General features: G+C 38.3%; 1 protein-coding gene across 3 annotated transcripts in view; it reads left to right on the forward strand.

Moving 5' to 3' along the window:
- The window catches only part of TTN (titin), a 330,648-nt gene that overhangs the window by 100,566 nt on the left and 213,849 nt on the right, over nucleotides 1-16,233 (forward strand). For all 3 annotated transcript variants that reach the window (XM_075000777.1, XM_075000778.1, XM_075000779.1), the window contains 23 exons: nucleotides 114-392; nucleotides 532-810; nucleotides 914-1,192; nucleotides 1,314-1,601; nucleotides 1,752-2,039; nucleotides 3,993-4,274; nucleotides 4,474-4,752; nucleotides 4,855-5,136; nucleotides 5,230-5,508; nucleotides 5,997-6,284; nucleotides 6,463-6,741; nucleotides 6,828-7,106; nucleotides 7,198-7,476; nucleotides 8,072-8,359; nucleotides 8,516-8,803; nucleotides 9,368-9,658; nucleotides 11,419-11,697; nucleotides 11,811-12,098; nucleotides 12,282-12,560; nucleotides 12,702-12,980; nucleotides 13,073-13,351; nucleotides 13,460-13,747; nucleotides 13,868-14,155. In XM_075000777.1, coding sequence (XP_074856878.1) covers nucleotides 114-392; nucleotides 532-810; nucleotides 914-1,192; nucleotides 1,314-1,601; nucleotides 1,752-2,039; nucleotides 3,993-4,274; nucleotides 4,474-4,752; nucleotides 4,855-5,136; nucleotides 5,230-5,508; nucleotides 5,997-6,284; nucleotides 6,463-6,741; nucleotides 6,828-7,106; nucleotides 7,198-7,476; nucleotides 8,072-8,359; nucleotides 8,516-8,803; nucleotides 9,368-9,658; nucleotides 11,419-11,697; nucleotides 11,811-12,098; nucleotides 12,282-12,560; nucleotides 12,702-12,980; nucleotides 13,073-13,351; nucleotides 13,460-13,747; nucleotides 13,868-14,155 — 6,507 coding nt within the window. The remainder of the gene's footprint in view (nucleotides 1-113; nucleotides 393-531; nucleotides 811-913; nucleotides 1,193-1,313; nucleotides 1,602-1,751; nucleotides 2,040-3,992; nucleotides 4,275-4,473; nucleotides 4,753-4,854; nucleotides 5,137-5,229; nucleotides 5,509-5,996; nucleotides 6,285-6,462; nucleotides 6,742-6,827; nucleotides 7,107-7,197; nucleotides 7,477-8,071; nucleotides 8,360-8,515; nucleotides 8,804-9,367; nucleotides 9,659-11,418; nucleotides 11,698-11,810; nucleotides 12,099-12,281; nucleotides 12,561-12,701; nucleotides 12,981-13,072; nucleotides 13,352-13,459; nucleotides 13,748-13,867; nucleotides 14,156-16,233) is intronic.

Genomic DNA, 16,233 nt, shown 5'->3' on the forward strand with positions numbered 1-16,233 from the left:
CTCTTTTCAAGGAGTCTATGAATCTTCAGCCAAACTCAGATTTGTTTTTCATCTTCAAATGTAATGAGCATATTAATTTATGTATGTGTCATATCTTCTTCATATATATGTAGAACCACCCTCTTTCGCGAAGACGCCTGATCCTGTAGAAGTTCTGCCCGGAATGAGTGTAACATTCACAAGTCTCATAAAAGGAACAGCTCCATTCAAAGTTAACTGGTTTAGAGGCATCAGGGAACTTGTGTCAGATAGCACCTGCAATATCTCTTTGGAGGATACAGTTACAGAACTGGAACTATATGAAGTAGAACCGTTCCACAGTGGAGAGTACACCTGTCGAGTCACTAATGATGCTGGCAGTGTGTCTTGCACCACTCATCTTTTTGTAAAAGGTTTGTCTAAATAGCTGCTACCATTAATAATTTTGTATTTATTAGTGTGTGAGTGTTTGTGCACATACATATAAGTGACTATCTTGGTATTCCCTTCCTCTTCTATTTTGACTTTTTGCATTACTTGTTCTTCTCATAGAGCCAGCAACCTTTGTGAAGAAATTAAGCGATTTCAGTGTAGAGCAAGGGAAATCAATACTTCTAGAAAGCACGTACAAAGGAACTCTCCCTATTTCAGTAACTTGGAAGAAGAATGGCTTACCCTTAGAGCAGTCCCCAAGATGTAACATAACAACGACTGAAAAATCGGGCATACTGGAAATTCCTAGCAGTACAAAAGATGATGAAGGGGAATACAGTTGCGAGGTTGCAAATGATGCTGGAGCAGATATTTGCCAAGGCCTAATATCAATCTTAGGTGTGTTGCTGTCTCTGATTACTTCACCACTCTTGTATTCATAAAGTTCATTATAAGAGTTGATCTCTTATCAGTGATGCTGATTGCATCTTTTCTGCTTTAGAACCACCTTATTTTGTTACACACTTGGAACGGGTAGAAGTGACAGTTGGAGAATCTGCATCCTTTCAGTGCCAAATAGCTGGGACCCCGGAAATCAAAGTCTCATGGTACAAAGAAGATACAAAACTGAGATCAACCCCTGCTTATAAAATGTACTTCAAAAACAACGTGGCTAAGTTAGTTTTCAACAAGGTGGAGAGCGGTGACCTTGGAGAATATATCTGCAAAGCAGAAAATAGTGTTGGCATTGCCTCTTCCAAAGCTCTGCTCACTGTTAAAGGTGATGGTTTCATTTCAAATAATTCAATAATGATGCTTTATAGAAATAGGCTTATCGTAAGTGCAAGTCAAAATTGTGTCCAGGTAGGCAGGATGCCTTATTTCTTCTTATTTCCTTACAGACCGTAAATTTCCACCTACCTTTGCAAGAAAACTAAAAGACATCCATGAGACAGTTGGTTCCTCAATTACCTTTGATTGTCGCATCAGTGGTTCAGAACCTATCCAGGTGTCATGGTATAAGGATGGGGTGTTACTAAGCGATGACGACAACACACAAACAACGTATTTAAACAATGTAGCAACTCTCCAGATCTTGCAAACCACCTTGACTCACTGTGGCCAATACTCTTGCTCAGCTCAAAATGATCTTGGAACTGCTTCTTCCAGTGCTGTGCTCTTCCTCACAGGTTGGTAGCTGCTAAATTTTTCCCCAGCCATTTGCTGTAAACAAACAGAAAAAAACCCTGCACTTTTGTGTAATGCCAAGTGACCCAATTCTATGGAGATGGTGGTAAATCAGCATCTGAGAGAGTTGTGTTGTTCCTTTCCATTTTTAGAGCATCTGAGACCTCCAGTCTTTGATGTAAAACCTGCACCTCTTGATGTGGCTCTTGGAGCAAGCGGTTCCTTTAAATGCCATGTCACTGGATCAGCACCACTAAAAGTCACTTGGGCAAAAGATAACAGAGATATCCGCCCTGGCGGCAACTACAAGATCACCCTGGTGGAAAACACAGCCAGCTTGACAGTTCTGAAAGTGGGCAAAGGAGATGCTGGACTATACACCTGTTATGCAAGCAACAGCGCTGGAAAGGATTCTTGCGCAGCTCAGCTAAGCGTGAAAGGTATTTAAGAACCCAGTGCTTTGTCATCTTGCTGAGCTGTTTACCTTGTTAAGAAACAAAACAATATTGAGTTTCTTTTTTTCCCTTGAAATGATGCAAAGCTGGAAGCTTTCCCTTTACTTTCCCACTCTGGTGAGGAGAGGAGACACTGTCTGGGATTTTGACAGCAGGAATTTTCTCCTTAATGTTTATTTTAGGTTTCAATCGTATTGTATCTTCATCAGTGACACAATTGCTGAGCAAAATCCTTTACCTTACTAACAGCCAATTCTACTCCCCCACACCAAGAGTCGCTTAGAATGCAAACATGTGAGCAGGTCACAGCAGCTGGGGGACAAACTTTTTTACCCCACCAGGTGTCTGATCACCTTTATTGTATGTGGATTCTTTAACCTATGTAGCTCTAAATTTACAAGCAAACTAATCCATCCAGATGTAAACTATGTGGTTATATTAGGGGTTTTCACCTCTTTCAGGCTGTGCCTTGTCAAGGATGTGGATTTTTTCACTAAATACAATTTTAGCTAATATTAATGAGTACTTATTTCTACTCTACTGCCCTTCAAATGTGCGTCTGGAATTAACATCTGATTTCTGATTGAGTAATCAAAACTCCTTCATGATCATATGCCAAAGTAGCATACAGTGATTACATTTTGATTTATAATTTTCAAAGAATGTATAAAATCACATGGGAAAACATATTATCATGGGGCAAATACTAACCCTAATTCAGACAGGAGCTCAAGAAACTGTTTAAATTAAAACACAAGTGTTCAGTGTAATCCAAATTCTTGATCTCTTGTAGAGTGTAATATCGATAGTATTCTTCCTGTAAATCAAGTGTGAAAACAGATCATTTATTTGCATTCTCTGCCATGAACAGAACCATTACCGCTCTCTAAATGTTGCTGTAAAGTTTTGTTAAATACATCTGTTGCTGAAATTTATTTATATCCATAGATGGCTTGTTGAGATATGTGAATTATCTAAAGATGTATCAATGGCGTCAGCTTTAACAACATACAAACATCTTGATCAGTTCCCATGTAGTACAATCATCTTTCCTAATATCTGTGAACTTTGATATTTCCAACATGTTACTGCTGTTGCACATTTTCTATTGCTCTCATAACACTAATCATGGTTCCTCTGCTGGCATTAGTTTTTGTACAGTAAAGCTCTTATTTAAAAAAATCTTTCTTTACTAAAGTGACAGAAAAAGGCCTGTAACAAAAAAGTAAAACAAAGTAAAAACAAAAATGTAAAGGGAAGGTATATGCAATGAATATACTTAAAGAATGAACATAATGAACAAAGATAGATCAGAAAATAGCCTTCAGCCATATGCATATTTGCGAGGACTAAACTACCATACGCACACACTACACAAAGAAACAAACACACACCATATGCTAAATAATATAGCAGTAAATGATATAGAATTGTCTTTCATGCCTATAACATGGACAGAATTCAATATAAATTTCTTTTATGGATATGGTCAGAAATCAGCTGAATTCTAGTATAGAACAGTGAGTTGGATTCTTGTATGGAATTTCTAAGGAGTGGATCTGAGAAGTAAATCTGACATTTCAAAATACCATCACCCACATTCGTAGGTGAACATATCGGTGAAAAACATCAATGTACATCTAGTTTTCTTTGTAGTACCAATATGACTATCTGGGTATATGATACATTAATTATTGCATTGTATCCAAAGGTAACGCTTAGATCTAAATGCTCTTGTTAGCTACTATAATGGCAATTTACTAAGGAATAATCTTTGTGCTAAATAAATAAGTCACAATTTTTTAAGAAACTCATTCTACATATAATACGGGCCAGTGGCAAAGACCTGCTAAGTTTAGATATTTCATTGATACATATTTAATGCATGAGTACAGTTGAGTGAATCATCTTATTTACTCTTGCCATTTGATTTTATAGAACCACCCAGGTTTATTAAGAAGCTAGAATCCTCTAGAGTTGTGAAAGAGCATGATTCCACTAGATATGAATGCAAAATAGGTGGCTCTCCGGAAATTAAAGTCACCTGGTACAAAGATGAAACTGAAATCCATGACAGTGAAAAATACAGAATGTCCTTCATAGACTCTCTGGCAGTCATTGAAATGCACAACCTGAGTGTGGAAGACAGTGGAGACTACACTTGTGAAGCTCGCAATGCAGCGGGCACTGCAAACACCAGTACCTCATTGAAAGTGAAAGGTCAGAACTTCTAACTCTTTGTTGGGTCCTACTTAGAATCTTCTGTGAAATGCTAATAAATCTTCTCTTCAGTCTTTATGCACCCATATCAATCCAACATAGGGATAAAATTTACTATTGAAAGTTCATTCTCTGCTGTCCCAAACTGAATTAAATACTTTTTCTCTCATGTGTCCCAAACATCTTTTTCTTTTCCTAGAACCACCTGTTTTCAGCAAGAAACCCCATCCAGTTGAGACTTTGAGGGGTTCAGATGTTCATTTTGAGTGTGAACTTCAGGGCACTCCTCCATTCCAGATTTCATGGTATAAGGACAAAAAAGAGATTAGAAGCAGCAAGAAGTACAAAATCATGTCAGAGAACTACCTTGCGAGTATTCACATTCTTAACGTGGGTGATGCAGATGTTGGTGAATATCACTGCAAAGCTGTCAGTGATGTTGGAGGTGACACCTGCATTTCCTCTATAACATTAAGAGGTTTGTGTACTGATTTGGACATTGATTATATTCATAGCATGTCATCTTTCTACTCATTCACTCTCCATATGGTTTTAACATGACATATCATCTCTTCACCAGCGCCACCAATATTTGTGAAGAAACTCAGTGATCTCACTGCTGTAGTTGGGGAGCCAGTTGAGCTGCAGGCCACAGTAGGAGGTGCCCAGCCCATTTCTGTTCTGTGGCTGAAAGACAAAGGGGAAATCATTAGAGAAAGTGAAAACCTTGGGATTTCTTATTCAGAGAACTTTGCCACTCTCCGGATTGAAAATGCAGAGCCAGCCAGTGCTGGAAAATACATCTGTCAGATCAAAAATGACGCTGGAGTTCAGGAGTGCTTTGCCAATCTCTCAGTTCTAGGTTGGTAACAAGGATATTTTAACCTCAGTTAACAAACTGGTTACACCTCCTATCCTATAGTCAAACATGGCTGTGATTTGCATGTCATTTCAGAACCTGCAGTCATTGTAGAGAAGCCAGGACCAATGAAAGTCACCTCTGGAGATTCGTGTACTCTGGAATGCACAGTGGACGGCACACCAGAGCTTACTGCTAGGTGGTTTAAGGATGGCAATGAGCTGTCTACTGATCATAAATACAAAATTAGCTTCTTCAACAAAGTGTCCGGACTTAAGATCCTCAATGCAAGAGTAGAAGACAGTGGGGAATATACTTTTGAGGTGAAAAACAGTGTTGGTAAAAGCAGCTGCACAGCTTCAGTGCGTGTTTCAGGTTAGTTGAATAACTTGTAATTATACAGTTTCTTTAAAAGTTGTTACACAACACTCTCCTTCCACTCTGGGAATACTCACTGCTAATGCAACCTTAGCCACACCATATTGGCCAGGTAGCAATGTGGAGATAACAGAGGGCAGGAGCCCTGTTTTCACCCCAAAAATGAAAGGATCTTGTTAGGGTTTGGTCTCATCAACCAAATTTGCATGTCCCAGATGGTGCCACACCTGTTCTCCCTATGAGGAAGTGTTTAAAAAACAGATGGAGAAAAGTGGCCCTCAGGAAGTGTGAGAGGTTTAGACAGTACGCTCCAATAGGCTCTTATTTTCTCTCAGTATGTTGGGTCTCAGTGAGTTGACTTGAACTGCTTTGGATTTCCTCCAGGCCAACCTAGGTGTGCCAAATAAAAGTGCTGTACGTGATTCCTGGGAAGCATCTCCCTTTTAACTGCTGTAATATTTACAGCTGTGTTTTGTCCTATACAGATCGCATTATACCTCCTTCTTTCACAAGAAAATTGAAAGAAGCCAGTGGTCTCTTGGGTTCATCTGTGGTTCTGGAGTGCAAAGTGTATGGATCACCACCTATTTCTGTTTGTTGGTTCCACGATGGACATGAGATTACTAGTGGAGACAAATATCAGACAAGCCTTACAGACAATGCTTGCTCTTTGAAAGTTAATGCACTAAAGGAATCTGATATGGGAACTTACTCATGCACTGCAACTAATGTAGCTGGATCAGATGAATGCAGTGCATATTTGACTATTAGAGGTTAGTATCCAAAAATAAGGCAGAGCTTCCATATTGAAATTATATTTTTACTATTGTTGTTTTTGTTGTTCCATTAATGTTTTTGGATCTGTTTATATGAGTCTAACTATCTGTGATTCTCATGGGAATATTTTAGCCTTCAACAAAGTGCACTTCTCTTTTGTGTGTGTGTTTTTAGAACCTCCTTCTTTCGTGAAGAAACCTGATCCCCTGCAAGTGTTGTCTGGGGCAAATATAATCTTTACTAGTATCCTACAAGGCACCCCTCCACTGGATGTTAAATGGTTTAGAGGTAGTATTGAGCTAGTGCCGGGACATACATGCAACATTTCCTTGGAAAATTCAGTTGCACAGCTGGAGTTGCTTGATGTTCAGCCACTCCAAAGTGGAGACTACACCTGTCTGGTGACTAATGAGGCTGGGAAAGTTTCTTGCACAACACAACTCTTTGTAAAAGGTTTGTCAGGCTTCCCATTACATTCATTTCTTGAAAAAAAAATTGGTCTCTAATTTTAACATTTCTCTTCATACTGTTCATTATAGAATCTGCCAAATTTGTGAAAAAACTAAATAACCTCAGTGTAGAGAAAGGAAAACCATTAATACTGGAAAGCACATACACTGGTACCCCTCCAATTGCAGTCGTATGGAAGAAAAATGGATTTGAAATAGTTCATTCTGAAAAATGCAGCATCACCACCACAGAAACATCTGCCATACTGGAAGTTCCCAGAAGCAACATAGAAGATCAGGGACAGTACACTTGCCACATTGAGAATGATTCTGGACAAGACATTTGTCACTCTGCAGTGTCAGTACTAGGTGTGTCTTCATTCCACAAAGAATCTTTTTTACACTAGTGGTCATTATATGATTTAGTTTTTGGTACTAACAACCTGTCTTTGTTCCTTAGAACCACCTTATTTTGTTACACGCTTGGAACATGCTCAGGTGACTGTTGGGGATTCTGCATCGTTACAATGTCAGGTTGCTGGCACACCAGAAATTATTGTATCATGGTACAAAGGAGATACAAAACTAAGAGCAACTCCTACCTCCAAAATGCACTTTAAGAACAATGTCGCCACTTTGGTTTTCAGCCAGGTGGATATTGGAGATAGTGGGGAGTATATCTGCAAAGCAGAAAACAGTGTTGGAGAAGCTTCTTCATCAGCTTTGCTTTCTGTTCAAGGTGAATATTTTATGTTAACACATTTAGAAGGCTGCATAACTAAAGGATTGGGTTTTTTTTTTCTTTCAGGAAAGATTTTTTTCCTTTGGAACATGTTGTGCCTTTACTTTGCCTGCTTGAGAGCACTCCTGCTCTGTCTAGAATTTCCTCTAGACTGATTACTGTACCTTCCACAAGTGAATGGCAGGCTCTCAAGCCATTGCCAATACCAAACTTTAGTTAACCAGATCTCTCTAAGTGGTTCATAATTCTGATTCTACCCCTTCAAAATAAGGCATTCATGAATATGGTTATTCTTCCATCTTTTCCTATGTAGCAAATATGAGCCTATTAGTCAAAGCTTTGAAACCGCATGGACTTCACAAAAATCACCAAGCTATATGACCTAGTCTTTTATCTCCTTCATCTTTTTCTGGGCTTTTGAGTGCTTCATATTATGCCAGGTGGTTGAAAGAAATGTCTGGGTCTTTCAGTGTCATCTTGTTAATCTGTGCAATCTATACCACAATATGGTATTTTTTCAGGCAGTCAAGAATTTTCCAAGAGCTGGATACATTTCAACATCTTTCTTTGTGCAATTCTTCTTTCCTTGCAGAGCGTAAGCTCCCGCCTTCATTCACAAGAACTTTGAGAGACATCCATGAAACTATTGGCTTACCAGTTACACTTGATTGTGGCATAACTGGCTCAGAACCTATTGAAATTTCCTGGTCTAAAGATGGTGTACCTATCCAAGATGGCTACAGTGTGCAAACATCATTCTTAAATAATGTGGCCACGCTCCAGTTTTTGCAGACTGACAAAAGTCTTGCTGGGCAATACACTTGTACAGCTTCCAATGCTATAGGAACTGCTTCTTCCAGTGCCAGGCTTGTGCTTACAGGTTGGTCGGTTATTAAATTGTTGCCCTTTAACCTCACCAGTTCATTTTTCAAGTTCCATCTCCACTTGAAACAATAGAGGCGACATATATTTAACAATATGCTGAAGCCACTTGAGCTTTTCAAAGCTATATGTGTTTGTTTCTATTGTTCTGTAGAAGGGAAGAATCCTCCATTGTTTGACATGCCAATTTCATCTGTGGATGCTTTTGCTGGGGAAAGTGCTGACTTTGAATGCCATGTATCAGGAACAGAACCAATTAAGGTCACGTGGACAAAAAATAACCAAGAGATACGAACTGGAGGAAAGTACCAGATCAGTTATGTAGAAAACATAGCCCATTTGACAATTCTGAATGCTGACAATGAAGACTCGGGAACGTATACATGCCAGGCTAGCAACGAAGTTGGAAAGGACTCTTGCACAGCTCAGCTTAGCATTAAAGGTATTATCTGATCCATGTGTATGGTGTGCACTTTGAATTCCTATATACATCTAAAAGAAATATGTTACCTTGTTGAAAGATAAGATGAACGCTATCTTTTCAATTTATGGATTAGGAATATGTAAGAATTTATCAAGAGGGACCAAAAGATTTTAAAAGGAATGTGTGGGGACAGCTGAGGAGTGGAGATAATTTTTTTTAATCTTATTTTCTTTGTCACTTTGCTGATTGTGCCATCCTTATATAGCTAATATAAAATCCTGGTTTTCTTCTTCTTGTTTTTACCTAAAGTCTTAATTTCGTTAAAATAAAAGACATTTTTTCCTACTGGCAACCTAACTGATTTCTAACAGGTAATGCTCCAAAGCCATGTATACAGTGTGGTATTTGGTTGCACTAAGAGTGCTGTATGTTGCAGACTTTTTATACATAATGCAACCCCTTTAATATACGCAGTTTCTTAACAACATAGAGACATTTAAGATAAAACCGGAAAAGAGTTGTATTGACTTTTTATTTTAAAACTTATATTTAGAATTTAAGGAGTACACTCATTTCTTGCAGAACGAAAAATTCCACCTAGTTTTACAAAGAAACCATCTGAAACAGTAGAAGAAACAGAAGGGAACACCTTGAAACTGGAAGGCCATGTTTCTGGTTCACAGCCTCTGACTGTTGCTTGGTATAAAAACAACCAAGAGATCTATCAAAGTCCTAAATGTGAAATATCGTTCCTAAACAACATCATACTTCTGCAAATTAAGAGTGCAGCACAGGCTGATGCTGGCTTATATACCTGCAAAGTGTCCAATGAAGCAGGAAGTGTATTGTGCACTTCTTCTGTGGTTATTAAAGGTTAGTTATTTTACCATATTGCCTCTGTAGTGTTACTTTTCTTTAATAACATGTTAGCTATTAATATATGTCTTCCAGAGCTCATCTAATAATTCTTACTGGAAGTCTTCTCTCTTTAGAACATATACCGTTGTGTGCAAACATGAAATTCTGCATATCAATACAAGTGAGATAAAAGCAGCTACTTCAGTAGGTGTTCAGGCAGAACTCTCATGAACTTCACTATAAATATTTGTATCAGGATAGAATTGAGCACACCATGTCACAACTTAAAATGCAGTACAGATAATATAATATTGAATAGTGACTGACTGATTTCCTGCAGATTTCTACATTTCCTTATCCAACGGTATTACCCAAAAGTTGAGGCTAGCAATACATATTAGTAGCAAATAATAACGAAATGCTGTTCATGCTGTGAAGGGCTGCATCTTTAGAGTTAGCCATAATTGTTTCTGGCAACTAATTAAATTCCAGATCTCACTTGGAATATTTGTTCACTTGATGGATTTTTCCAGGGCTGTCAGCTGAAAACCCTTTAGCTACAAGTGGAAGAGTCACATAAACTATTTTCTCTGATACTATTTTTTTATTTTTGCATTCTTAACATATTACATAATACACTTAGAATACATTTTGATAATTATTTATCTAGTTTTTGATAAGCCTTCTTGAAACACACTGTCTAGTTGATTCTCTAGGCCAGTTAATGTCTTTCTCTAGCATTTTTTCTGTTCTCTTTCTGCTCCTGTAAATGGCAAGTGGCATATGTTGAGGTAATATCAAAGACTAAATTATTCATAAAAACAGGTTGAACCCCAGTACTTCATGTTGTTGTATCTTTTATATTATGTCTGTGGTATACTCTGCTTCACCCAAGACTTACATGTAACACAGAGCAGGGATTTGAAGCATGAGGCCTGTATTAATGTCAGTACGTTTCCTTTTCTGCCTTTCCCACCAATCACGTTGTCTCTGTCCTTCATTCTTGCTCTCATGGGCAGCCACTTGACATACAGACCGAAACTGACCACAAAAGCAAGAAAATTATTTAATTTTGTGGGTTAATGTTAGATTAAATGATCCTTTAAGGTTTGAGATGATGATGATTGATGTGAACAGTGGCAGGTGGTGTGAATTAAGGTTGAATCCTTTGTGATATAAAAATGTGATGTCCCTAATATCCATCAAACCTCTGCTGATTTTCTTTTAATGAGACACAAGTTTCCAATGCAAGAAGTGGAGCTTTCCTTTTATGCTTGGAAGGATCAGAACAAATATGCCTCTCTCTAAATTTGCCTCACCAGAGTGGTGTGCTCTTGTGTCATGTGAGTTAGTGGCAATTGGTTTGGGAATATGTTGCATATTAGGTCTTTTAAAGGCTGTTGAAACAATTTCTTTCACTTGTAGTGATTGTGCTTTAATTTCAGTTCTCCTTTAAAACGAGTACAGATATAACCACTGCATTGAGAAAAGTTATCATACATATAGATCTTTTCATGCCTGCATGTGAAAATGTACTGTCTTGGTGGTAATTTCTTTCCCAAACCATACAACTAGTATTCCCAGAAAACAGACTTTTATGTTTGTTTTCTTAAAGTTTTGACATTCTTGTTAGAGTTAAGAATTTACTAATGAACCACTTTTCTCTCATCTTCAAGACACATTTCTTTCTTGATTTTTTACTAAAGATTTTTCTAGTCTATTTTCTCAGCTTCAAAATTAGATTTTACTGATTACATGGCTTTTTCTTCTTTCAGAACCAGCAGTCATTTTAGAAAAGCCAGAACCAATGTCAGTTACGGAGGGGGACTCTTTTACATTAGAGTGCACAGTGGGCGGAACACCAGAACTTATTACAAAGTGGTACAAGGATGGAAGAGAACTACAGAGTGGTCGTAAATATCAGCTCACTTTTTCCAACAAAGTAGCTACCCTGAAAGTCCTTTCTGCAGACATGGGAGACAGGGGACTGTATACATTTGAAGTACAAAATGAAGTTGGTAAAAGTAGTTGCACATCCTCAGTTGACGTTTCAGGTTAGTGGGCAGCTGTTGCTCTTATTTAGCACTCATTTTCGTTTTAACCGTTCTTTCCCTTTTTAATTAAAAAAAAAATCTTACCTGTGGGTTTGTTGGCTTTTCCCATGCAGATCGCATTGTCCCTCCCTTTTTCACAAGAAAGTTAAAGGAAACATATGGGATCTTAGGTTCCTCAGCACTGCTGGAGTGCAAAGTTTCTGGATCACCACCCATTTCAGTTGCCTGGTTCCGAGATAAAAATGAGATAGTTAGTGGAGACAAATATGAAATCTCATTTTCAGACAACATCTGTGGATTGAAACTGAATGCACTGGACGCATCAGATACAGGGACTTACACCTGCGTTGCTGCAAATGTAGCTGGATCTGACAAATGCGGTGCATATTTCATTGTAAAAGGTCAGTGAAAGATGGCCAAGCTATCCTTAGGTAAAACACTTCCTCCAATTGCTGATATTTCTTTCTTGGCAATTTTTATGAAGTCTATGAATGTTTAACCAATCTCTGGTGTGGGTTTTCATCTTCAGTTGTACCAATCATATCGATTTATATAGGTGTTTTAATTTCTTTATGTAAATCTAGAACCTCCCTCCTTCATAAAGACTCCTGATCCCGTGGAAATTCTACCTAGGATGAGTGTAATGTTCACAAGCCTCATCAAAGGAACACCTCCATTCAAAGTTAACTGGTTCAGAGGCACCAGGGAGCTTGTGTCAGATAGCACCTGCAACATCTCTTTAAAGGATACAGTTACAGAACTGGAACTATATGAAGTAGAACCATTCCACAGTGGAGAGTACACCTGTCGAGTCACTAATGATGCTGGCAGTGTGTCTTGTACCACTCATCTTTTTGTAAAAGGTTTGTTTTGACAGCTGTTGTTTTTTGATAGTTTTAGTAGTATGTATTAACGTATGCGTGCATGCGAACATGGATTTGTGAGTATCTTGGTTTTTTCCCCCTCTTCTCTTTTGACTTGTTACTTTCCTTTTGTTGCTATAGAGCCAGCCACATTTGTGAAAAAATTAAGTGATTTCAGTATAGAACAAGGGAAATCCATACTTCTGCAAAGCACATACAAAGGAACTCCCCCTATTTCAGTAACGTGGAAGAAGAATGGCTTACCCTTAACACAGTCCCCACGATGTAACATATCAACTAGTGAAAAATTGAGCATACTGGAAATTCCTAGCAGTACAAAAGATGATGAAGGGGAATACAGTTGCGAGGTTGCAAATGATGCTGGAGCAGATATTTGCCAAGGCCTAATAACAATCTTAGGTGTGTTACTATCTCTGATTACTTCACCACTCTTGTATTTATAAAGGTTGCTCTCTTATCAATGATGCTGATTACCATCTTTTCTGCTTTAGAACTTCCTTATTTTGTTAAACATTTGGAACGGGTAGAGGTGACAGTCGGGAAGGCTGCATCATTAGAATGCCAAATTGCTGGGACGCCGGAAATCAAAGTCTCGTGGTACAAAGAAGATATAAAACTGAAGTCGACTCCTACTTATAAAATGTACTTCAAAAACAATGTGGCTAAGTTAGTTTTCAGCAGGGTGGAAAGCGGTGACCTTGGAGAGTATGTCTGCAAAGCAGAAAACAGTGTTGGCTTTGCTTCTTCCACAGCTCTGCTCACTGTTAAAGGTGATGTTTTCCTTTCAAATGATTCAGTAACAATTCTGTGTAGAAATAGGCTTGCCATAAATGCAAATGGTTTGCTGGATGCCTTATTTCCTACTTCCTTCTTTGCAGACCGTAAATTTCCACCTACCTTTGCAAGGAAACTAAAAGACATCCATGAGACGGTTGGTTCCCCCATTACCTTTGATTGTCGCATCAATGGTTCAGAACCTATTCAGGTGTCATGGCATAAGGATGGGGTGTTACTACGTGATGATGACAACATGCAAACAACTTTCATAAACAATGTAGCAACTCTCCAGATCTTGCAGACTGCCATGGCTCATTGTGGCCAATACTCTTGCTCAGCTCACAATTCTCTTGGTACTGCTTCTTCTAGTGCCAAGCTCTTCCTTGCAGGTTGGTAGCTGCTAAATCAATCTGCATTCTTGCGTAATGCAAAATGTACTAATTTGGTGGTGGTTATGGTGGTGGTGTACCAATGGCTGAGAGAGTTGTGTTGTTCCTTTCCATATTTAGAGCTTCTGAAACCTCCAGTATTTGATGTAAAGCCTGTACCTATAGAGGTGGCTCTTGGAGCAAGCGGTTCCTTTAAATGCCATGTCACTGGATCAGCACCACTAAAAGTCACTTGGGCAAAAGATAACAGAGATATCCGCCCTGGCGGCAACTACAAGATCACCCTGGTGGAAAACATAGCCAGTTTGACGGTTCTGAAAGTGGGCAAAGGAGATGCTGGACTATACACCTGTTATGCGAGCAACAGCGCTGGAAAGGATTCTTGTGCAGCTCAGCTAAGCGTGAAAGGTATTTAAAAATCCCGTGCTTTGTCATCTTCTTGCCAAACTATTTACTTTGTTAATGAAACAAACCAATGTTGAGCTTCTTTTTTTTCCATTGAAATGGTGCAAAACTGAATGCGTTTAATGGAGTGAAAGTGAGACCCTTTACGTTCCCATTCTGGTGAAGACAGGAAGCATTAGCTAGGATTTTGACAGCAGTAATTGTAACCTAAATGTTTATTTTAGGTTTGAATCACATTGTATCTTGATCTCTGACACAATTGCTGACCAAAATCCTTTTACCTTGCTAATGGCCTCTAAAAGAGTATATTTTTTTCATTTAAATGTACTTTTAAATAGTACTTGCCAGTAATTATTTGTTGGGCTGTTTATTATAATTAACTAAAGTGATTAATATATATAAATTAACTAGATTTTTTTTTAAAAAGTCCATATTAATTACCATTTCTTATAAATATTTTGAATGTTTTTCCTGTGTTTTCAAATATATTCAATTTAATAACTTAAAATGCAAAAAAACTTCAGAGGGATAGCGAGTTAGTCTGTAATTTCACAAAGTACAAGTAGTTCTGTGGCACAAATTTATTAGGTCATGAGCTTTTGTGTGTAAAACCCACTTCGTCAGTTTTACAGTTTTACAGTTTTGTGTGTAAAACCCACTTCGTCAGTTTTACAGACAGTTTTACAGACAAACGTTCATGACCTAATTCATTTGTCAGAATGCAGTGCTCACTTTTGCAGTGTAAAGAAATAAAACTAAAGAAGTAGTGTTTTTCAGTTCACCTCATTCATATGCTATAGTGCAACTGCTTTACTGTAAATGAGCACTTTCTAAATTAGAATATTTTTCACATAACTGCACCCAAAACCTGAAGATTGTTAAACTTTGGAGCCTACCGATGCATTAATTCATACTGCTTCTTTGGACAAGCACTAAGACAAACAAGTTTATTTATAATTAAGTGAAATAATGGTGCCTGCTTCTTATTTACAATGTCACCTGAAGTGAGAATAGATGTTTGCATGGTACTGTTGTAGCCATTGTTCAAGGTAATTAAAAACTACGTATGCTAATCATTGGTAAATGTAAAAGCTTAAACACAGGCTTTATGCATTTTATGCATGTATTTTGCCTGAACTGTAGATCAGGAAACAGACTTTACTCCTATTCATACGCACTAGAACTAAGCTGCACAGCACACATACATACACCAGGTACTCTGTCTGTGTGTGCGTGTCTGCACATGCGTGCCCGCTAAACAATATGGCTGCATCTGCATGGGCAGCTTCTGTTAACAAAACTGGGCTTTTGTCGACAAAACTCGACGAGCATCTACATGGTTAAAGTGCTCTGTCGAGCGTTTGCCAGCAAAGCTCAGCTGTTCAGTCGGCAGCATTATCCCTGTACCCAATCAAGTATAACACCTCTATCAACAGTGTTTTGTTGACAGAGTGCCCATGTAGACACTTCTGTCAACAGAGAGGGCTTCTGATTCCCTAAGCAGCCCTGTTTGCAGCGCTTTTGGTCAGCCAGTCTGCCAGAGAGGGCAGGGCAGTCCAGCTGCTCTCTGTCAACAGAGCAGTTTGCTCTTTCAATCTGCTTTTTGTTTGTAGGTGCTATCTGTCGACAGAGGTACTGCTGAGGTTTCTCTGTCAACAGTGATCTGCATCAACAGACTGCCCATGTGGATGTGGCCTATATGATATATAATTCTCTTCTATACATATAACATGGATAGAATTCAGTATATATTTCTGTCATGCCTATGACCATAAATCAGCTGGAATCTAGCACAGAATTTCCAAAGAACAGGCTTCAGCTGTAAATTTGGCCTTTTAAGATGTTGTTACCAACAGTAAGAGATGACTATTTCGGGGAATAATGCAATCTGGGCATAGGATATATAAGCTACTGAACTGTAGCCAAAGGTAAATGCTTAGGTCTGAATGTTCTTATTAGTTAAATTTATGGCAATTTAGCAAACAATATTTTTGTGTAAAAAAATATGTTGAAATCTTTCCATGGAACTCTGAAAATCATTCTATATATATTACAGGCATTGGCAAAAATGTATTAAGAAC

Source organism: Carettochelys insculpta, chromosome 8 (genome assembly GCF_033958435.1).
Source record: "Carettochelys insculpta isolate YL-2023 chromosome 8, ASM3395843v1, whole genome shotgun sequence".
Taxonomy (NCBI): Eukaryota; Metazoa; Chordata; order Testudines; family Carettochelyidae; genus Carettochelys; species Carettochelys insculpta.